The sequence below is a fragment of the Aythya marila genome, assembly GCF_965140915.1.
Source record: "Aythya marila genome assembly, chromosome: 1".
NCBI classification, from domain to species: domain Eukaryota; kingdom Metazoa; phylum Chordata; class Aves; order Anseriformes; family Anatidae; genus Aythya; species Aythya marila.
Genome location: NC_139042.1, coordinates 194,655,234 through 194,678,781, shown reverse-complemented (window position 1 = coordinate 194,678,781; position 23,548 = coordinate 194,655,234). Strand labels below are relative to the sequence as shown.

At 38.0% G+C, this 23,548-nt stretch overlaps 1 protein-coding gene across 1 annotated transcript in view; it reads right to left on the bottom strand.

The window, feature by feature from the left end:
- PTPN12 (protein tyrosine phosphatase non-receptor type 12) overlaps positions 1 to 23,548 on the bottom strand; it is a 78,185-nt gene that overhangs the window by 30,529 nt on the left and 24,108 nt on the right. Inside the window, exons 2-8 of the mRNA XM_082784906.1 lie at positions 15,366 to 15,474; positions 11,762 to 11,838; positions 10,667 to 10,762; positions 9,832 to 9,870; positions 8,992 to 9,063; positions 5,012 to 5,071; positions 1,175 to 1,317 (exon numbers count right to left, since the gene is read on the bottom strand). Of these exons, the coding sequence (XP_082641032.1) occupies positions 1,175 to 1,317; positions 5,012 to 5,071; positions 8,992 to 9,063; positions 9,832 to 9,870; positions 10,667 to 10,762; positions 11,762 to 11,838; positions 15,366 to 15,474 (596 nt within the window). The remainder of the gene's footprint in view (positions 1 to 1,174; positions 1,318 to 5,011; positions 5,072 to 8,991; positions 9,064 to 9,831; positions 9,871 to 10,666; positions 10,763 to 11,761; positions 11,839 to 15,365; positions 15,475 to 23,548) is intronic.

Sequence of the window (23,548 nt, the reverse complement as noted above, 5' to 3'; positions counted from 1 at the left end):
TCAAACATGTAGCAGTGCAAAACAGAACATTCGTTTTTAATGTAAGTTTTTCACAGCAATCAGAACCACAATCATGGAAGATGTTTCCATGTTGACATTTTTATTGCTCACATTATTCCTAGTTACCACTACATCAAAAGTAGGGATTCTGTAAAAGTATAAGAACAACACATTCACAGAGTCCCCACATTTTTCTGATTCAGAATCGTATCTAGTTTTAGATAAAAAGCAGAAAATAAGCAAGTTACAAAAAATGACAGTTAACAATCACATTTATTCTTTATAATGGAATGAATGCATCTATATTACAGATAAAGTTGTAATGATGTATTTTTGTTGGATTAGAATTATATGGTTGTAAAGTTTTACTAACATTCAAGAAAAACAGGACGAAGTGAAATGTATCTCAGTATTAAAGAAGTTCCTTTTGGGTTTAGACTCCAGTTACTTATAATGTCAAATTAAAACAGCATGCAGTAGATTTCTACATTTGTAGAGAACAACCAAGTTATAAAGAATAAATAAGCCTCCAACAATTGATTATTATCTGGCTTACTAATTTAAATTCAGTTTTTCCCACATATCATACATTAACTTTTGCTGTTTAAAAAAAAAAAGAAAAGGTTCAAATATCACAATCAAAAACTTCCCAGAGAACTTATCATCACCTTGCCAAAACATTTTTATGGCAGGTTAGTTTCAGCAGTATTTCTGCTAGCCAAATTTCAAGTCAAGGATGAAATTGCTGCTTGGAAGCAAAGGCTTGCCATTCAGAAGCTAAAGTGTGGTGATTAGTCTGCACCTGCTCTGTAGCCTACCATATTGCAAAAGGAGCCTTTGATAAATGTTTCCATGTTGAAATATATATGTTCCTCCATATATGACCTGCAATGATCTTCATAGTTTGTCCTAATGATGATTTAAATGTCTTAAGAACCACAAAACTACTTCCTTTTCAAAGAGTAATTCTCTCATGACAGGTATTGTGTCTTCAGCTGAAACAATCAAATTTTATCGTGGCATGAATTTTTCAGGCCATGAGGACTATATAGTTTTGAGCTACGTTTTGACATGAGCAAACATTCCTTCTTAGAAAACGAAAACTAGTGCAACTCATACCAGAATTCTAAATTTAAAGAAGTATATAAGCTTTAAAAATAAATGTACTTGATACCTGCAGTGTATACAAATTGGTACATCTTCATGTTCCTGGTATTCTCTCATCAAGCTGATCATGTCCAGAATAGAATCAAAAGATGATGGGACATCATGGTCAGGCCAGTTAACATAATGAAACTGATAGACACTACGAGTCTCCTAAGGGAGATAGAGGGAAAAATGTGTAAATAATAAATATTTGAGAGGCTTTTACGAAATAAGTACTTCTGTGAGGCTCCTTACTTTGTTTGGTTAGCTTGGACAATCAAAGCTGTTTATTGTATGAAAATACTGTATGCAGTTGGCCTTCTGGGCTGAAAGCACACACTGCTGCCTCATGTCGAGCCTTTTGTCCACCAGAACCCCAAACTCTCTCTCTGCAGGGCTGCTCTCAGTGAGTTCATCTCCCAGTTTGTACTCATGTCTGGGATTGCTCCAACCCAGGTGCAGCACCCTGCACTTGGCCTTGTTGAACATCACGAGATTCACACTGGCCCACTTCAAGCTTATCCAAGTCCCTTTGGATGGCATCTCGCCATCCCATTGTATCAACTGCACCACTCAGCTTGTTGTCACCTGCAAACATGCCGAGGGTGCACTCGATCCCATGGATTTTAGACAACACTGGTCTTAAGATGGACCTTTTAGGGACAGCACTCATCACCAGCCTCCACCTGGATATGGATTCTGGTCTTGCAGAAGCCCAGGTAGATGACATTGGTTGCTCTTCCCTTGACAACTGATGCAACCGTTCCATCACAGAAGGCCACCAGATTGGTCAGGCAGGATTTGCCCTTGGTGAAGCCGTGCTGTCTGGCTCCCATCACCTCCTTGTCCTGCACGTGCCGTAACATCTCTTCCAGGTGGATCAGTTCCATTGCTTTCCCAGGCACAGAGGCAAGTGACGTTCACTGGGCTGTAAGTTTCCCAGGTCCTCCTTTCTACTCTTTTTAAAAATAGGAGTGATGTTTCCCTTTTTCCAGTCACTGGGGACGTGGCCTGACTGGCAGGACTTTTCAAACATGATAGAGAGAGTCTTGGCAACTCCATCAGCCAGTTCCTGCAAGACCTTGGGATGCATGGCATCAGGCCCCATAGACTTGTACCTGTTTAATTCCTTCAGGTGGTCTCAAACCTGCTTTTCACTTACAGTGGGAGGGACTTTGCTCGCCCAGCCACTGCCCAGAGGCTCAGGAAGCCTGAATGGCAGGGAAGACTGAGAGAAAGAAGTTGTTGAGTACCTCAGCCTTTGTGTCTGTTGATACTGTTTGTCCCCTCTCGCCTATCGGGGGGGCATACATTCCATGGCTTTTCTTTTCTGTCACTCAGAAGAAAATCCCCTTCCTCTACTGCACTTATTTTAAAGTAAACTTGTGGGTCTGTGAGCACATAAACTTATCTTACACCTGAAACAGCTACTTTGGACACTATCAAACCAGTGAAAACACCATAGCTAGTAAAATCAAAAGAAAACCCAGTCTAAGAAAATAAATTTATATAGAAATGCAACTGATTATGCAAAGCCAATGACATCAGCAGGGAAGAAGAAAAATTACAGCTTCCTACTATGGTCCACCAAGAACTTCCAGTTAATTACATTTAAAGAGACTGATTTTTCACATCTGCAGAACTGTCAGAAACAACTCTGAAGAACCTTCATAGTCCTTTTTTATTGTAACTTTAAGAAAGAACCTGGTGTTTTAATTTAAAATAATCTTTAGGTTTCAAGCTGTTTTTCCTCATAGGAATTGGAATAACTTATATGCTAACTTACGTAGTTATAACCTTTTCTATTTTTTACCCTCCATGTAGCGTTTTGAATGCTACTCCATTGAAAAGTTTACAGAAGGGACTTGTCTTGTCTCTTATTCTAGAAAACTGGAAAGTGATCTTAAGAGGATATTTGTACCACAAACACATATTTTCCTCCCTAGTTCAAGCCTATATTTAGAATTCTTCAAGATAAGATGAAAAGTCGACAATTCACTGCCCATCTATGCAGCATAGATCTGTTTCTAACAGGAAGATAAAACCTCACAGAAATACGGAAACAAATTTCCTAGGTAAGTTTGAAGAAAGATCATTTTATCAGCTGCTGAGGTTGAACATCAATGTATCTCATTAAGCCCTACATTACTCCTTAAAAGAACGTAAACTCTGGGCTCTGGGCTAAGACCAAAAACATGTTAAAACTAAGTAAAAGCTGCAGTTTTCATGTAACACAGGCATCCCATGAAATTGTAGGAGTCAAATTGTAGGAGAATATGTTTTGCATTTACAGTATATGCAAGCAAACTATAAGAAAAGCTACAGTTTCTGAAGTAGCCAGTTCTCACAAAGTTCAAGTATTAAAAATAACTTAGGTTCTGCTTTGGGGTTTTTAAAAACAGAACTGAAAAGAAATTAAGTGCACCATTTCAGTAAATGTTACAAAAACCACAGTTGTTACGCAGACAATTGCTGCTATAAAAGGTTTCATAGCATGGTCAGTTTTGAGCATTCAGGAAACACTACAAGATGAACTGCTTAAATTCATGTCTTGCTACAAACACCTAGGAAGCTGCAGTTAACACAAATTCATGCTAAACACCACTTAATAATGAAGTGGTTTTCACAACTGTTGTGATCTGTCATTGACACGGAACAAAGTACTGCTAAAGAAAATAAGCCCAACTGAAACTAACTTGTAATAAGCAATTTCTTATTACAGGATGCCAATCAAGATGACAGGTATCCTTTAAAGCAGACTGTCAACCTTTGTGGTTTTGCAGGAGAGCTCTTCATTTATTTTTTACTGGCTTACTTTTCAGAAAAATGAACTGCCACCCCAAATTTGGCAGTTAAGTTCATTCGCTCTTAACCCTTATAGGAGAATGCAAGTGCTCTTATTTCACTGAACAGATAAATCCTATATACAATCAACACACTTGATACTTAGCTTTATCCAGTCAGTTTCATGATTTACAGCAGTTCTTTGAGACACAAGATTTTAACCAAGATGAATGAACTATTTTTTTCTATAAAGAGACTAATTATAACTATGCTCAACTGCCAGCAAATACTGTATGTGAATTGGCTTACCAAACATGCATTCTTGAAGATAAAACTCTTCAGAAGTCCTGAGCTCTCTTTTAAAAGTACATTTCTATCTTAACCCTTGGATATAACTACACGCCACTCTCCTGTTTCCCTTGCAGAAGTTTACCAAGCAGAAAGATAACGTAACTTAACTTGCAAGAACATATTGTATGTTCAGAAATATTTGAACTCCATAGAGCAGAGTACTTTTTTTTTTTTTTTTTTTTTTAAAGAGAAAGAAAACTTGAAAAGATCATGACATTGTCCTTCTTGCTTTATTTTTATTTGTCAGTACAAACATATTAATGGGCATCAGAAATACCCTTTAACATTGTAAAACCCTCTGGACAATAAATACAAGTTTATGGGATGAATTCTAACAAATACTTACACTTTACCCAAGAAGTTGACTAAAAGGAAACAGTTTCTTTTGACAAGTCTGATTTAGTTTGTAGTCATGTTTTCAGCTTGTGTAACGAGTAAAATTCTGCAAGGTTCACAGCAGCTTTCTAGTTAACACACGCTATTAAAGATTATATTACTTTGACTAACCAAGAACATACATCAGAGGAAAAAAAACAGTTTCACTATGCTTTTCTTATATACTAGACTTTCAACATCACCTCTACGCTGATGATTTACATACACAACCAGCACCTAAAAAAGTAAGGAGATTTGATCAGTTCCCTCCATTGTATGATTTTTAAGAACTTTTGACCAATCATTAAATCAAAGTTGAAAAATGAGAAAGATGAAATTTTTTTCACATACTTACATTTTGAAATTCAAGTAATAATGTCCTAATGAAGTAATCTGTTCTTGCTTGCTCAGCTTCCTAAATAAGAGAAAACAATAATGAATGGATAAAGAGATGGATATGAAGCATGCAGTAAAATAACTAAGATTCAAATTCAGTTTTTGTTTTTTTTTTTTTTTCTTTATTTATTTACTGTTTGCATATCTATGATTTTCCCAGAAAGGGACGATCAATGTTAACTCTAAAACAGCAACAGCATAGCTTGCTGTACACAAGACACTTGTGAAAGATTTTGCTTTTATTTAAAATAAAAAGGGGTGTTTTCTAAGTGAATACGCTGCACCTGAAACAAAGTCCTTGTAATAGTATTTCAAAGCACTACTTCTGCTTTATTTCTCCATGCATTAATTCATTAACAGTTTTCCTCCCACAGCCATCCTTTTCCAACACTTCTGTTGTATCAGCTTCAGCCTTTTATCACTCTGTCCTTTCACATCCACTTTCACTCCACCCCACCTTGATTATTTTCAACTAGGGGTGCATGTTAATGGATCATTATAATTATCTTGATTGTGACCAAAAAACATAACTTCTAGGCTCCTAGGATTTTCAAATCCACCTTTGGAACACCAAAGAAGGTTTATACTGCACCTGTCAAGCAATATTATTGTACTTGAAATATCAGTAAGAGCGCTAACCGAAGGTGCCTTAGAAAACTTACACGCTCCAGCTTTCCACAGTGAATTTAAGAGACTGCATGTGTGTCTTAAGTTCTTTTCTCATAGTGGGAATTTTCCATGTTCCATCAAGAAAATAGTTGCACTACCTTGTAGGAGATACTGCATAGCTAGCAGCAATGGAGCCCACGTACACCACCACTGCACCAAATGGTAACGCATCCTCAGCTACAACTCAGAAGTCCGTTATGATGTACACTTGATCCTTTTCACAAATACTTGTCAGGTATGTGACTATCACCCACTAGATCCAGGAAAGGAACCCTCCTCCCCCCCAATGGTTTTAAAATCAATTTAGGTAGAAAAATCAATTTTAAATCAATTTGAGGTAGAAAAAAGCTACTCAGAAGCTTTATGGACTAAAATTTTTAGATACATGCTTTCCCAAGAAGATCAACTTGAAGTATACTTAGTTCTTGGTAGACTACTTCAAGGCAGAATTAATAACAACTTGATAAGGTGGCATGTTAGCTCTAACTGAGCTTTTTAAAGTATATCAACTAGAAAATAGCAGCAACTCTGTTCCAAACAGATAACTTGAAGCTATGGAGAATTAAGAACAGTCTGGCAATCCATGTAGGGGTTTTCAGTTCCACTGTTTCAGAAGCTCCAGGGAATACTGAATCACTAGCTCCTGAGTAAATCCTCCAGCTTTAAAGAGAGCTTTTATAACAGTTAAGGCCATTTTTAAGGTGTAGTTTCACAACTGTTCAGAGATCCGGATCACCAAGTTGTTCTCTCCTTCCCTGTACTCACAGTGGTACATATCTGATCCCATAATTTTTCCAGTACTGGGAACCACCTTAGCAGAAAGGTGATCCAGGAACTTTTGACCTGCGTATTTTTACTGCTGTAAACTGGTGTAGCTAAAAAAGCTAACCAGAGTGTCAGAGAAATACCAATTTAATAGAAGGGACACCAGTGTCATACAGAAGAAACAGAGAATAATGTGAAGTGCTGCCTGTGGAGATTAATGAAAGCAAATGAGCTGACATAACAGCTTTAAAATACACTACTGAATCTCAATGGATTTAAGTGCCACAAAGTATTTAAATAGCTAAGAAGGGTATTATGTTGCTCTAGTAACATTAGACTAGTATTATGTTCAGGCTGTTCTACTGATCTGTAAGGATAGCAATAACAACAGAAGATGTCAAAGACTTGTTGTCTAAGTCAGCCTCAGGTTAAGAAGATAACTATACACTTATACGTTCTGAAAATTCTGTAGCAATCCTGGAAATTACAAGCAGCAAGCACCTTCAGACTTGTTAACTTACCAGTAAGATCAAAATTATCCATATGACATCAGTAGGATACAATGAAAGGGAACCACAACAGCATTTTGAGACAAAAATCCTGTCCTGCCTATTTCTTACAGTTCTTCTTTGAAGCAATAAATGAAATAAAAATCATTCCATCATCAAAAGAACTATCAGTACTCAGCTTTACCTTTAGGTTGTGATCAAGTTGCTGCGTGTTGTTGTGTGACCAGAGCTGTTAGAAAACTAAACCCTTATGGTATAAAATGGGAAACTCATCTTCCAGACTAGATAAGCATAGGAATAGGTTAAGTGCTGGAATGTGAGAGAATCTACACATTTGAAATTAGTAATCAGAAAACTGGGAAATGTGATATAAAGAAGCTAAATAGGTGTCATTCACTATTTGTCATAACTTAAACTATGAAGGACCTGATTAAACTACCAGATGGGAAATATAAAAATAAGGACACCAGAAAGCGTGTCCACAATGATGTGAATATCAGAAAGAACAGGTGACAAAAAAAAATCCCATATGAAAAAGTTCATCAAATTCATGGTCCACTATATTATAAAAATAATGATAACCCAGATAATCCCAATTAAAAAGTCCTTGCTAGAAAGCTGGCAACAAGTACAAGGAGAAGAATCATCCTACACACAGTTTATTTTCTCCTCTACTGTTAAAGACGTTGTGAAAGACTGGATGGACCCTGGCATCATATGGAAGCAAAATCTTGATGTGATCACAACTCCAAGAGCCAGAATTGGGACAAAATTGGCTGCAAACATATTTAAAGCAAGAAAGACCATACATAAACGGGCATGTATGAAGTCAAACAGATACTATTCCACATCCAAGGAACACTGATCTTAAACTCCCAAATTTATTTTTTGTGACTAGGCTCCCATATACCTTATTTACACTCATGTTCTGAATATCTCACAAGCAACAAAGTGAACGTCTGCTATGTAAGTGGTCCCCTTTTGTGAAGTGATAATTACATCTTGATTTCTTTTACTATACAACTTCTTCTAGATATGATAGGTAATTGCAAAGATGCACTGGGGTTTCAGAAATTGTACTCTTGTGCAATCTGAGATGACAAGGTGCCAAAAGAATGATTGCTTTCAATTCCCTGTTGTGCTTAGTGTAGGAGTTATCCACAGGCCCTCTTTCTGCATATTTAATCTCTCAGAAATCCTTAAGTTATCATTTATAAGCTAGTATCAAAACTAGGTGTTCTAGCAGTTATGCTTAGAGATCAGAACTGTTGAAAACACTGATGCAACATGCAATGGAAGCATGCATACTTTCATCTTTCTGCATTTATAGCTTAAGTAGTTCACCTTGGGAATTCTCCAGGAAAAGCTTCAGACCTCCTTAACGATACTCATTTTTGTTTTGCTTCGAAGAGCAACAACGGTAGCAAAGGAAATATTTTATTTATTTATTATATCCATTACCAACAGAAGTAAAAAAAAAAAAACAAAACAAAAAACAAAAACAAAAACAAAACAAAACAAAAAAAAACATAACAACTATAGTTTCCATTTTCTCTGTTCATGCTACTTAACTTCATGTACCTTAAAGAAAATAAACTATTCCAGTATTGCTTTCATTTCTCATGCACATCCAGAATGCACAAGTGCTAATGGAGAGAAACACCTGCATGACTATTATCTAAATTCTTGAGCATGGTACAGACATTCAAAACTACGCGATTTAAATCTAAAGAAATGACACAAGAAACAAAACCAGTGCATGTACGTTACCCGCTTTTTATTTTAAATTATGGAGCATCCAAAAAAAAAAACACAAAGCTTACAGGGACACATCACTTTCCATGGATTTCTTTTGAGATTCTTGGTTTAAAGTTTGGTACTGAATAACTAAAGAAGTATTTGTTTGTAATACAAGGTCTGATACAAGTTGAATAGCTATTTTAAGCTATGGAAGCATTAAATCCTTCAAAGTTATTTTACAAAGCTTTATACTTACACATGAAACACGAAATGGTCCAAAAGTTACTGCTGCTTCTCCATACAACGGCCAGTAGCGTTCACATTTTTTCTGTAAAAACAAAAAATTCTAATTTAGTTAACGTGTAATATTGAAAGATGATTAACAGCAGAAAAAGCAGATGATGATAATCTCTAATGCTTTATTTTCTTGCCTATTCGGTGCTTCCTAATATGTGGCTACCGGTGCCTGGTGATTAAGTGGTAGCTAAACTTCTTTTAAGATATTAACATGTCCTTTCTTTTGGTATCCAAAACAAACAAAACTGCACAAAAAAAACAAAGCAGGACATGAACTTCATGACTACCTACATATGTGCAAGTATGCGTCATACAGTGGGAAGCTACAAAAGCAAATTTAGTGTTTGTGTAAGTTCAGAGTTAACAATTCTGGACCACATTTTTTTCCTTCTCAGTCTTAAGAATACAACAGAGACTTAAGAAGATAGATTGTTTTTGCAGCTGTATCAATTGACAGGAAATTCTGAAGGACTCAGGATTTTGATAGTTGGCCTACATTCCAGTAAGGGCAGGACTTTTATCCTAAGTAACATGTCCACAGACCGACAACTAATTCAGTTCTTTATACAAAAATGTAATGTATACTGCACTGATAGAACTTCCAGATAATAATATAACACTACGAACAGAACAAGGAAGACCAGTCATATTATTTGTTTTGCACAGAAATATAAGGGCATATATTCTAATTCAGTCTGGCAGATGACTTTTATAGCTATGGATTTCACACGGTTTCATGGATATTGGCATATTGCCCTACATGGGCAACGCTCACTTATGTTCATATTAGCATACTTACCCTTCCCATTTCAAATTCTCGACAGGCCATTACAATTATCTGAAAAGAAAAAAAACATTTGACATTATCTAGCTTTGGATCAAGTAAATTCACAAACACTTTACTGCTTGCTTCTAACTGAGAAGACACAGGTACACTTCAAACTATTGAAGAGATTAATTAATAGTATCTTCTTACATGCAGATGTATATTCTTTTAATTCTAAAATAGTATCCAAGTTCTATCCCATACAAAATAATCCACACCACTAGTACTATACAATACAATAAATAATACAATAAAAAGCACCAAAAGATATGCTATTTGTTACAGTAATAAGTAACTACATCTTACATGTCAGGTAAAACAAAAAAAAATAATTGCAGAAATTAGGCAAGTCCATATTGAATAATACTTGGAAGTTAACTCCTGACAGTAACTATTTGAAGAGATGTAGAAAACATAAACCAACAAGTAACCCAAAATTAACAGAACTAGAAAGGCAGGCTTTTGTTTCAAATGCTGCTTCTACATCTGATATTGATAGTCCACCCTAAGTCAGAGCTGTAAGGTCTTGTAAAGGACAAACATAATCAAGTACTGACCTATTAATAAAAATGCATAATTTCACATACACTTAAATTATTACACTTTATTTACATTTTTAAATTCAATAATGACATACAGAATGCTATTTAAGCTACAAAATTCAGATCTGGGATGAACTACTGCTAAAAAATTGACTAAATCACCATCAGTATTCTTGATAATAGCTAGCTCAGACAAAAAGAAATACACAATCCCTGTACCATGAAATAGAGTAATACACAATTTTTGTTTTTAATTAGGTACTTACGGCAACATTGTATTCCCATATCATCCTCCAAAAGTCTATTACTGTATTTGCTAATGGTCCCTGGGTAGCAACATATGCTTTCGGCCCATGTACTCCCTAAAATTGCACAAAGGAACAATAAATGTTTAAAAGAAAACTTATCAACACTAAATGAGAAGTTTTCATTTACAATTATATAAAATTAGATCTTGTTGGATCCAACAGGAAGGGTGAATATGAAATATGAATCCCATTTACATTAGCAGGTATTTTGCTGGTGATTTCAAGTGGGTCTAAGATAACAGATACTGTGCTGGGAGAGATTGCAGCAGAAACCATTAAGCTAATAATTTCTCTGTGTTTCAATTCTGAACATTCTCTTTAAGTTCTCATTACTTATTACACATTTAATGATCAAAATTTGATTATTTCTGTCAAAGCAAACTCCATGAAAAAATAAGAAATACCATATTTAAAAAAAAAATAAAGATTTTTGTATATAAAACTTGAACTGAAGACATTTATGTTTAACTTTGCAAGCTAAATATTCAAGAAACAAGATTTACAAGAACACCTGTTTCTGAATTAGCATTACTGTTACAAACAGCATCAGAATAAGTCTACAGAGAAAGGCCAGGAAATTCACCATGTAAAACTGAAGTCTAAAAGTTTTTTAGCCAAATTCTGGCTCGGTTTTAAGAACGTTAGGTACAATTCCATTGCCACACTTCTGCAATAAACAGCAAGAAGTACATACTAGCAAACAAATTGTCAAATGCCTCATTTAGGATCTCTTAAAACAGCTTCCCAAAATCTGGAATTTTTAATGATATCAACTGTTAAAACAATCAAATTTAACTTTGCTGAGGTAAAATGTTCCAATTTGGTTGACTGTGACTTTAAAGTATTTCATATTATATTTAAACTTAGAGCAATATTAGAACCTAAATTGCTTTATAAAATGGCATTAGGTTTGTAAATTTATTCAAGCCATAGTGAAAGAAAATTTTTCCTCGTGGCTTTGAATTCTCATCTCAGACTATAACATTAAAACTACACTGATCTGAAATAAAAGCTTAGAACAACTTTTAAAGCTGTTAAGATAATAATACATACCTTAATAAAGTTTGCATTAATGTAGTCTGAATCTTGGGGAGGAGTTTTTAAAGTCAGTTTAACCCGGCTATGATCGACTAAAAGAAAAATATACATGTTAATTAAAAATGTGAACATTTAAAGCAGTATGTAACAGCAAATATACAGTGTATATATGAAGTGTATAGGACAAATTAAGCATTAAAAATATTTCCCAAGGTCATATAAGCAAGTAATGTTCCTCAAAAAGTAAGTCATAGAAGCAAGTCAGTCAGTTACTGAAATGAACTATTACCCAGCTCAGGTAGGGATAAGCAGAATGCTCCTACTACTACATGCTTCTATTGCTCAAATTTACAGAGTACCAATTACTGGAATCCAAGTGTGATTCATTACAAAGAGGCAAAATTCAATTTATCCGAAGCAGGCAAAATGACAGTTACACAATATTACCGCAGGCTACGATAGTCAGAATTAAAGGAAAGCTTACACTGCATTCAGAAAGCAGAAAGAGTCAAACCGCTGCATAGCTTAAGCAGTGGGCAAGTCTCAGTGTCTCCGCCAAGGAGGAGCCCATCAACTATTACAACACGAAACGTGCACTGTGGTTTATTGCTTTGGCACTAGTCTGGGCACTTTGCTGAAGCACAGAACATGCCCCTGTTAAACAAGCAGCAGTTGATTCCTTCATTTAGAGGGCTTGGACTTAAATTTCTACCCTGATCTCAAAAAAAAAAAAAAAAAGTTTCCTATAAGAACAACAGATCTTCGGAGATCCTCAGCAATCTTTAAGAAATAGTTGATATTTGTTGACAGAACACACTGAGCCTCTTGGAATTCTTTTCAGCGATGAAAGAATCAGTGCATCTTCATACAGAAACAACTCAATGCTTCTTACTAAGGGGGAAGGAGAGTAGGTGGTCGGCTGGTTTGCCAGCCTTTCCAGCTCTTCTTGATACCAATATTTCCTGGCTAGCACAGAGGCTTCTTATATAATTTATTATTACATTAAACCGGAAATCAAGACTGACAAAAATTACCCTATAGATTTGAACCGGGGAACAGGAGCGTCTGCAGAACCAGCATCTGCTCAAGCAATTTGTTCCTTTCTGTTCCCATGATCAATTCCCTCAGCCACAGAGCAGCTGCTGAAACTTTTATGTTTCTTCTTTACTTGAAGCTCTAATAAAGAAGTCTATCTATTCCTAAAGAGGAAATATGGTTTGTGGGTTTTTTTTTTCCTCTCTCAAAAACATCACTGGTAACAAGTATAGAAGTATATGCTAAGACTAAGAAGTATATGGTAACAAGTAAGAAGTATATGCTAAGAGTTACTGCTATACAGAAAGCTCTTACAAAAAGCTTCCAAGATGATTTTTTTTTTGCTAGAGTCCTGACAATATGCAAAGAAAAGTTGATTTCAATGTAATGCTTTCTAAAAACAACAAGCCTAGATTAACATAAAGACAACACTCTTAAATAACAGCCCAGAGAAATCCCTAAAGCATATTACACTGTAATACATTATCACACTCCGTGTAAAAGTGCAAACTCTATGAACATGAACTGATGTTACAAACTTAATACTAAAAAGTATTTTCACATGACAGATCAGAATAATTAAAGCAATGGGCTAAAGCGAGCTTCTATCTTCTCAGCACAGTAGATCCAAAATTCTATAGCAGTTTCCAAATGTCAACATTTATTTATTACTTCCTTCTCCTGCCACAGCTCAAGCTCTTCCACAGTTTTAGCTCCAAAATAGAATTCCCCAAGAAAAACTCAATCTTCTTAGAACCTGCAATGAAGTGCTTGCTATTTATTTTTTATCTTTGTATGTAGATACAAATTGGTGTCTTCAGCTAGTCAGTGCACACCATGGCTGATTGAATTATCACTTAGAAGGGCTTCATAAATTGTAACGTGACCACGCACACGTTTACTCTGAAGCCTGTGTTGATTTAGTATTAAGGTACCGATCTCTCTGGTAGTAGCAAGAACTTCTGATAAGTAGTGTTAATCTCTGATTAAGTTACATTTGTAATCTTCTAGATTTACAGAAAATAAGTAAAAAAAAAAAATAAATAAAAATAAATCATTCCCCTCCCTCCTCGGAAACATCTCCTAGCTTTCATTTCTCTGTCAAGCTGGTCTCCCATCACGTTTACTGGAACTTTTAAGTATTTGAAGATATTATTTGTTTTAACTGAAGGTGTACCTTCAGTTTTCCTCATTGTCAGCTTTGAGGTTTGTTTTCCTGACTGTGCATCCTTTCGGTTCCCAATGCCTCTTTTTTAGATAGATAGATAGATGAAAGCAAAGCTCATCCCCTACTCTAGTTGCAGTCATTTACTGCCACAGTGGCTATTGTATCCCATGGAATCAGCTTAGGTGCTGCTGATACTTTCCCGTATTTTTTATTATCTATCCAAACACTGGCATGGAAGATGGGAGAGTATAAATACATGGTAATAACTTTATATTTCTTTCACAGAATTAAACGTGTTTCCTCACAATTAAAAACACAGTGGCATTCAACTATTTTTCTGCATTTGAGCTTAATACCATCTCAATGCAGCAGTGAGAAGGAGATGCCCATTCCCATGCCCACCTTGTTAAACAGTCTAGAGCCTGTGGCTCTAGGGCAAAGTTTACTGCTCTAAGTGTGGCTCCAAGCTCTGATAGATGGTAAAAAGATTCTATCAGCAGAGAAACAGAACCAACAAGTACACAACAGTCTGAAATACAATCATTCTCTGAAGTTTATTACCAGAACACATCTTGAAAATGAAAGCTAATGATGCTTGAGACCATTTTTAACTTCAAATAGCCTATAAGCCTCTAAACACTTCTGAGAAAGCTAAGCAGAGTAAAAAGTATCTGTTGTTAATTTTCTGGGATATGAGAAATGGCATTTGTCAAAAGATTAGCCTTTAATCTTGTTGTCAGCTGTCCATTTTAAGAAGCATAGTAAAAGCTGCTGAGATACATGGTCTCATGATGTAAACAAAGCAAACCTGCAACAGGCAATCTTATCATTGTAAGATCTGTTATACCCATACATTGGTGGTTTTAAAATTTAAATTCTGCTCTGACTCACATTTTATGTTTGTACATGAAACAACTTCATTTGGGCTCTAGCAAAATACAAACAGAAGATAATCCAGCACGGAATGCTCTCAGACATGGTTTGCAGGATATGAACCCGCAAAAGATAGATCTATTGTACTTCGAACCACAAACCCAGGCTCCTTCAGGCTTCGTAAAATTTCATCTAGATCTTATGCTGACATGTGTTTATCTTCTACCATTAACAACATACTCTGAAGAAAAAAAAAATACAGCTAAGCACATCGCAAAGTTCTGGACTACTCTGAGTTGAAATGAAAGCATCAGCTCTACGTGTCTTGGCACCTAGCTAACATTTTCTTTAGGTGATAGATCTTCTAAGAAAATATATTACCCTTTACTTTGCCTTTTCAGTTAAAAACAAAAACTTTATATGTTTTATTTCAAAGTACCTCCAATTTTGCCTTTCAGTAATAACTAAGTAGTAAAATTTATAATACCTTACGAGTAACAAACATTTCCCTTTATCCCCTATTAATACACAAATCAGACTTACATGGCAATATATCCTTGTATCTATTCTTTTTAACATTTTCTTCCTTTTCACCGGTGGCTGTTGGGTAGATCTTCTCTGTTCTATATTTTGTGGATAATCTTCTTAACCTCTGAAATAAGACACATACATTATGTTTTCAAGTCTTAAGGCAACAGAAACATCACTAGGCATCAGCTTCAATTATGAAGTGTAAGCAGATCATTTAAGAAAACTTCTATCCTTTTACAATATTCACTACGATATACATACATATATTAAAAAAAAACTAATTATCTAGTACTTTTAGGTCATCAGCAGTTTACAGTGAAGTCGAAACCAGCTCATGATACATGGAACTTTTGATAAGCCACTACAATGTGGTCATACAGCTATACTTCAATTAGAACATCGTCTGCCTTGTTAGGGAGCAATGACTGCATTAAGAATACCTGAGAGGAACAGGAAAATCTGTTACTGCCCACAATATCCATAGGAACACAACAGAGCAGGTTGGCTTAAGAACAGCTGTTATTTTGCTTTGAAGCTCATGGCTTCCCACACACAATTGGTCAGGAAGCAAAACCTAGGTTTTAGCAGGTATTGATTCCTAGCACTGAACTCCTGTTGAGTTTCAAGCTCATCTAGGAAAAAAGAGGGTTCCTGCCACTCAGGTACAAGCTATTCCCAATTAAGATGAGTGACAGGAGGTCTGCTGAATTCACAGCAGTACGGTTTTTCTTTTTAAAATCCCCTTGATCTATTTCAAATCCTGGAAATTTGGAACAGGCATAACCTCTAATAATAAGAGCCCGCCCATCCCTTCTGGCAACATAGGAAATAACAAAAGCAACACAGCTTTCTTTCATCCCACTCAAGTTACGCATTTACAGCCTTCAACTGAGGAGGAAGAGTACTTCTGTTAGATTGCGTAGACCTTCAGATTTAAAAAGGAACTTGAAAGACCTCAAAAACTAAATGCTCTCTTCCAGCTAGAACAACTTAGTTGTAAAACCAGCCACTCCACTGACACGCTGACATGAAGGTGGCATACAAAATGATCAAGATGAAGACAGAAGTCATTTTTCCATTGAGAGGTCCTGTGCACAGGTAGATGGACAGAGGTTGCTCACGCTTCCCATCCCACCAACTTTGATGTCTGGTGATCACCCCTGAACACCCAAAATGTTTGTAGCTTTCTTTTTTTTTTTTCTGGTGTATGTGTGGGTAGGCTGCAATTGGGAGAGGTTGGTTGTTAATTAGAAATGTACATCTTGTTTATTACAGTATGCACAACAGCATACAGGCAGGACATCATCAGTAAAATTTGAGCTGGTTGGAAAGTCACTTCTCTTCCTGAATTCTTCTTAGATTACCAACACCTGGGAGACTCGCTATACTCAATTTAACAAAGAAGTAAAACTGAGTTGGTAATTCAAGTTCTCCAATAATTCTTCCAGGAAAAAAAAAAAAAGTTTAACATTTATGCTACTACTTAGAGAAAAATGCTTTCATTAAATTTGTCTGGATGTAGAGAAAAAACAGAGTAGACAAAATTCTGCGTGGACTTTGTTGACTACTAAATGTCTAAATCCTTAACAGTAGTATTTACAGAGCAACAAAGATGGCAAAGAAAAATAAAGCAAATCAAGAAGCACACATTTTCAAGGTAATTCCCAGAGGACTTTTTTTTTTTTTTTCAGATGAAACCACTGAATGCTAAAAAAAGCAACTGAATTAGCACACAGGGTTTTTTTCTTAAAAAGCACTGCTCTTGAAAAACTGGCAGTGTCAGTCAACGCAGAAAAAAAAACAGTAAACATTTGGAGGTGGGATAGCAAGTCTGACCAAATGCTGATCCAAGTGCTAGATACTTTATCTGAAAACATTACCACAATGAACAGAAAGATTCAGTTTTTGAACAGACATCTTAACAGCCCCAGGGAAGAAGCTTCCACGAAGACTACACTGATCTTTGCACCACTAAAACCAAATCTGCAACCTATCTTCCTGTGGTGGTTTTACCCAGCTGGGCAGCTCGACTGTGCCACAACCGCTCTCTCACTCCCCCTCCTCAAAAGAAAAGGAAGCCAAGGCCACATGGAAGCACAGAGGGAAGAAAATTACTCTCTACTTCCCATCAGTGAGCAATGTTCAGCCACATCCCGGGAAGCAGGGCCTCAAAATGCGTAGCAGTTGTTTGGGTGGGCAGACATCTTCATCACAAGAGCCTCCCCCTCCTTCCCCTTTCCCAGCTTTTACTGCTGAGTGTGGCACCACACGGTATGGAATATCCCCGCGGTTTGAGTCAGCTGCCCTGGGGATGTCCCCTCCCCACCTCCTGCCAGTTGTGGGGTTTGGAGGAGCCATGAGGCGGTGCCAACAGTGCTCAGCAGCAGACACAACACGGGCTGGATATCAGGGCTGCTGCTGCCAGTGCACAGCACAGCGCTATGTGGGCCGCTGCCGGGAGAGTTAACTCCATCCCCGCCACAGCCAGCACGCTTCCACACAGCAGGCAGTTGGAAAAGCTCCCCTGGCACAACTCAAGGCCATTCCCTCTGGTCCTGTCACCAGTTCCCTGTGAGAAGAGGCCAACCCCCAGCTCCCCACACCTTCCTTTCAGGTAGCTGCAGAGAGCAATACGGTCTGCCCTGAGCCTCCTCTGCTCCAGACCAAACACCCCCAGTGCCCTCAGCCGCTCCTCACAGGACTTGTGCTCCAGCCCCTTCACCAGCCTCACAGCCCTGCTCTGTACACACTCCATGGCCTCGATGTCCTTCTTGTAGTGAGGGGCCCAAAACTGAACACAGCACTTGAGGTGCAGCCTCACCAGAGCTGCGTAGAGGGGACAATCACCTCCCCGGTCCTGCTGGCCACACTAACGCTACGTAACGCTGCCCTCACATGCATCAAAGGAAAACATGCTGCCAGTGCTACCAAGGCTGGACACTGAACCAGGAGTCTAAAAATAGCAAAATAAGTACACATAATTCAGCAATATCAGCTAACAACCACAAGACTGAAGTAGTTCAAAACAGGCTCTAAGCCTCCAATCCAAGAAAAAAAAAGAAAAAAAAAGAAAAAAAAAGAAAAAAGAAAAAAAACCACCAAGCCCCACAAAGAGAAACAGTGATACTTCCCCAGCACAGCCACAAATATGAGTTTGTATATTGTTCCCCATCTCAACCTGGTTGTGGGTTTTTGTTTTTCATATTATTCATCTTATTTTTATTGGGCTAAGTACTCTGGCTGTGCTTAGAAAGAAGTAGCAGAAAAGTTTAGAGAAAAAACAGCCTCTGAAAACCACGAGTAGAAGCAGAAGTTTTTTTTGCACGAGAAGAGATACTTGAGGAAGTGATACAGGAGAAACAGTAGGTAACAAAAAGCACCCTAGGAAGACGACCTTTTGTGCTTTGCCTATTTTAAAGGCACACAAAAAACCACCAGCGTCAAGGGTACAGCATGGTTCTGCTGTAAAGCCAGAACACCAAGAAGTGCCTAATACCAGCTTCCATTTCTAGCAACTGATGCTATTAGAATTCAGCATATCCTCTCCTCTGCATGGCCCACTTGTTGTAACTCTGCAAAACAGAGTGGAAAGGAGGATTAACACAGGCCAGCTCCGAGGCAAAGACCAGAAATGAAACACAGTATGATTCTAACAGACATCTCTGCTCCTACAATACTTCAAGACCCATGCTTTTAATGCTTATTTGTCAGCTGTTCTCTGGCTTGGGTAATAGAAGATAGGTACAGTCATGAAAGCAACCAAAAAAGAATAAGCATTTTTATGGTTTGTAGCAGTGTCTGCTACATAGAATAGTATCTACTTCATGCTTTGGAAGGGAAGGATTTGACCAGAGCAATGGAAGAACCCTGAAAACAACGCCTTGAATGAACCAGCCCAGCAGAAATGCAGGCTACAGCAGCAGAACTGTCACTGCACACAACAGAGGACTTCTGCAGAAAGCAAAGGACACACGTTGCTGGTGTAAGATGTAAGAGAGATCTGGTGCTTCCCAGGCTACAGCCTGGAGTGACCAGAAAAAGGCAAATGCGTGCAACGGAGCGGGGTAATGACAGGGCAGAGGAAGAAAGAGTTTTGTTCAGACTACATTAAGCTGTTGACAAGATATCCAGCAAGATCCGTCACAGTCCACTTCCATGCTAATTCATAACAAACAACTGTGGGCAACAGAAAGCAGCCCTCACATTTGGGCTGAATCAGTAAAACCGCCAGGCTGCTCCCCAGCAGCTCCCTGGGCGCAGAGAGCCGGGACAGAAACGAGCCCAGTGCCTCCACAGGCCCTGCCCTCATGCTTCTACATCCACAAGGCAGCTGTGCAGCACCTCAAATCTTCTCCTGGGTGCCTTTTAAGACTGAAACGGTCAAAAAGGAGCTGAATATTCATGGTATACTTTAAGAACTATGTTCACAAGGCCTTAACTACCGGTCTCATTTCATTAGAAGCGCTGAGTTTAGTTTCACCGTGCTACAAAGCGGGCTGTGGGACAGGGACAGACCCCACAGGATGCTGGGGCAAGCCTTGGAAGTAGCCTGAATTTCAGAAATGTGCTTCCAGCCTCTACAGCAGCTTATTATGACAAATTAGTACAGTGTTTTTGAGAAAAAAAAAAAAGAGACTTGACATGAAGCAAGTGGAACCACACTATATCAAAGAAAACATAGTCCAGGCAGCTCAGGAAACTCATCTGACTTCCAGTCAAGCCTTTTTGTCTATTTTACCCTTCAGAAAGCCTGTCAAGATGCACGGCTTAATGCCAGAGAAATGCTGTTTGTGGATTAAAGAAAATATTTATACTGCTTATTGAGATTTGAAGAACTCGCTTTAAAAGCCTGAGCATTATTTAAGATATAAAAGCTCTTCTGCCTCCTCTCCAGGCTTCTTCGCAAGGGAAGCGTGACAAATAATGTCACTTATTTAAAGCCCTCAAATAATCTCCTAAGACTTATCCGACGTTTCCAACCGTCAGCAGCTCTGTTAACAAGAGGCAGAGCCGAGCACACACTGCTGTTTTGCCTGCCCTGGAGGAGCAGGGTGCAGCAGCAGCACCCACTCCAAGGCTCCCACGGCGCGGTCGCTGCGTGGCAGCGGGCACCAGCCCTCGGAAGTTCTCCACGGACAGCTACGGCAGCGGAGGCGTGAGATAACACCAATCACACTGAAACATATTTTGCTTCGCGAAATTCACTTCAATTTTGCATATTAAATATGCAAAAAAAGAACCCTGAAAATTAAAGAAAACCTTCCATAAAAATTCGCTTAGTAGTCGAAGCATAAAAAGATACTGGCAAACACTCGAAAAAATGTTGCATCAATGAACCCATTTCTTAAGACATTTATTTCTAGCATAGATTGAACCTTTCATTATGCTTACTAGAAGCAGGAAAAAAAATAAAATAGTTATGATACCAATACTTAACATACACATGAAATCACAGATAAACTTAATTTTTGAGAGTATCCCTTCTACCACTCTGCCTTAGGAGTATTTAAAAAACAGTTTATATTTGTCTGACTGTAAATGGCAGTCTTTCCCCAGATATTCCTGTGAGCTTTCAAACAGCTATTTCTGAGTGTTCCTAACCCTCGTGCTGTAAGGTAAAAGCCTTCCCAAACACCAATCAAGCATAAACAATGAAAGGAAAATGATTCAGGTCCATAGAAGAAAAGCTTCGCTGTATCTTAACATTTACAGATGGCTTTGGCTACCAGGAATAGCCTGGATCTAACTTATTTATCTGAAATGAAGCCCTAGCAGGACATTGCAAGCTGAAGTGATAGAAAGAACCGAAGTGAAGAGGGAGAAGTGTGTTACCTTTGTCCTCCCTTCTAGCAACACCTACCAGCTCCCGAGCTCTACGCTCTCCTACAAGGGAATCTCCTGAAGTGACTAACATATGAGGCTGATAACTAAGGTCTCTTGGGCACTCCATCTTCTGTTTCATAGCAGGTCAACAACTAGTCTAGAAAACACCACTGTGCTCAAAGAAGCTGGTGTGAACTCCATGAAAGTCCCCCCAGAATTTCCCAGGGAACCGGGAACGTCAGTATTTCAGTATTAGATGGCATATTTTGTTCTACGTCATCTTAACTCAGGTTGGTATTTTCCCAAGAAAAAGGGGAATTCGTGTTGTTTCATTAGAGATTTAGATTCAACAACGAGCATTAGTCACAGCCGACAACACTGGCAGGTCCACATGCAGGGAAACCAAATGCCAGTACTGAGAGGAGCCAGGGAAGGTGAACATCCTACCTTCTTCAGTAGCACACTGACACTGGAAACAGGTAAAAAACAACACACGAACAGCATGCTCTTAAGAATTAGGTAATGCCAGAGTGAGACCTTTGCTTTCCATCTATCCAAACCAATAAAACATTTTGCTTGACAGAAATATTAGGACCAGAACTTACACTATATTAGAATAATATAAGTATTATCCCATACCACTAACGACTAAGGATGCCTTCACGTAGACCTATTGTTAAAACTTGGGCTGACTGCTTCAAAAGCCTTCCTTTTCCTCTCTCATTTCTGAAACTATTTTTATACTATCTGTATATTAATCCCTGCTTAAATTAACAGTGGTATCAATTATAGTTGACATGTTCAGCCTAATAGCAGAACACCCTACCTACCGTCAGTGATGCGCTAGCTTCACAGGGATGGAGCAGACTAAAGAGGTTTGTGGCCTGGTGATGAGCAAGTAACCAAGCAGAAAAAGCAAAACATTAAATTACTACAGCATAATCAAATTTTAGTTAATAAGTTATTAACATCTTCTTTATGATATTTTAGAAAGCTCTGGTGCATATTCCTTCACAAGCTCCTATTTTCTATCCCTGAACCACACTGATCCCTTCGCACAACCAATTTATTGCAAGGACTGCTATAAACACACCACTTCAAGTGAAAATATGCAGGACAACACAGCTGACAGAACACCAGCAGCCAAGGTTACAGGCTATGAATGACGAATGTGAAGGTTTCTATTAATCTGAGAACATCTGATTAGGAAACAGCCTGACTGCTTTGGTTTGAAGTCTGGGATGCACATCTCAGTGTGAAACCAGAAAATGCGTTTCACGTTCATGCACACCATAACGTGCTTCTTAGCAGTGCTGAAGGAATTCAGGAGTCATTCTTAACAGAAATAAGCCTCTGATTTTTGCAACAGACCACAATGATTTTCAGCAGCAAAAGGAAACAAAACACTTGAATAAACAAGGAAACAAAGCTCACAGAGAACAAACTCCCCTGCTTAAGAGCATAATTTCCAAGTTACTGGATTTGCTACTTCCCTCTTATTCCTGGAGTCCTAGGTTGCGGTATTTTTCACATGCTGACAGCACTGGTATATTAAGAACTACACATTTAATCTTGAATTCCCCTTCAAGTCTCTTTGAACACACAGAGCTTTGATTCATCTTGCCTTGCTATGGGATGCTCCTACAGAAAGTTGTGGGGAATAATTTTTAAGAGAATGGTTTTGCCCCACTCCAGGCGATGAAGCGTTTCAATCAACATGCCCACAAAAAGATCCAAGAGCTTGTTGGTAAACAAACAGCTATGAAATACAATACAAAACTAGGTTAATTGTAGCATATAAGATATGCCATCTTCATATGTAAGCCTTCTATACCAGATCTCCTCACCGACTCATTTTTCACAAGCAGTTGAACTTACAAATTAAGACAGCAAGTAAAGGCTTGAGTTGTCCTTCATACAGCCTTCTGCAGGTCTTCAGAACTAAAACCATTCATTTCTGGATGAATGAGTGAATGACTGCCTCTAATGTGAAAACTCTTACAGTTTGCTGAATACTTATGCATGCCAACCTACTAAATGCAATGTATATCTTGAAATAAGGAAGCACAAGAGTTTTCCCACCTCTACACCTTTTTGCAGCCTTTTCTTCACAACTCCGTAATGTCAGCTCTATCAGTACCATACAACTTCACTGCCAGCATTTCAACAGTTTAGCTGACTCGTTCAAGAAACTGACAGATGCATATTTTAAGTCTCGTTTAGGTTGAATCCACATTCAGCTCAGAGCCAGGAATGTAAGGTCTTATCACATGGTGCCTATAAATAACTTGCAAGAAGAATTGGCAAACTCAGTCCAGTTTCATTACATGCGTATTTCCTTTGCAGCAGGAAAACCCTGTACCACCGCACAA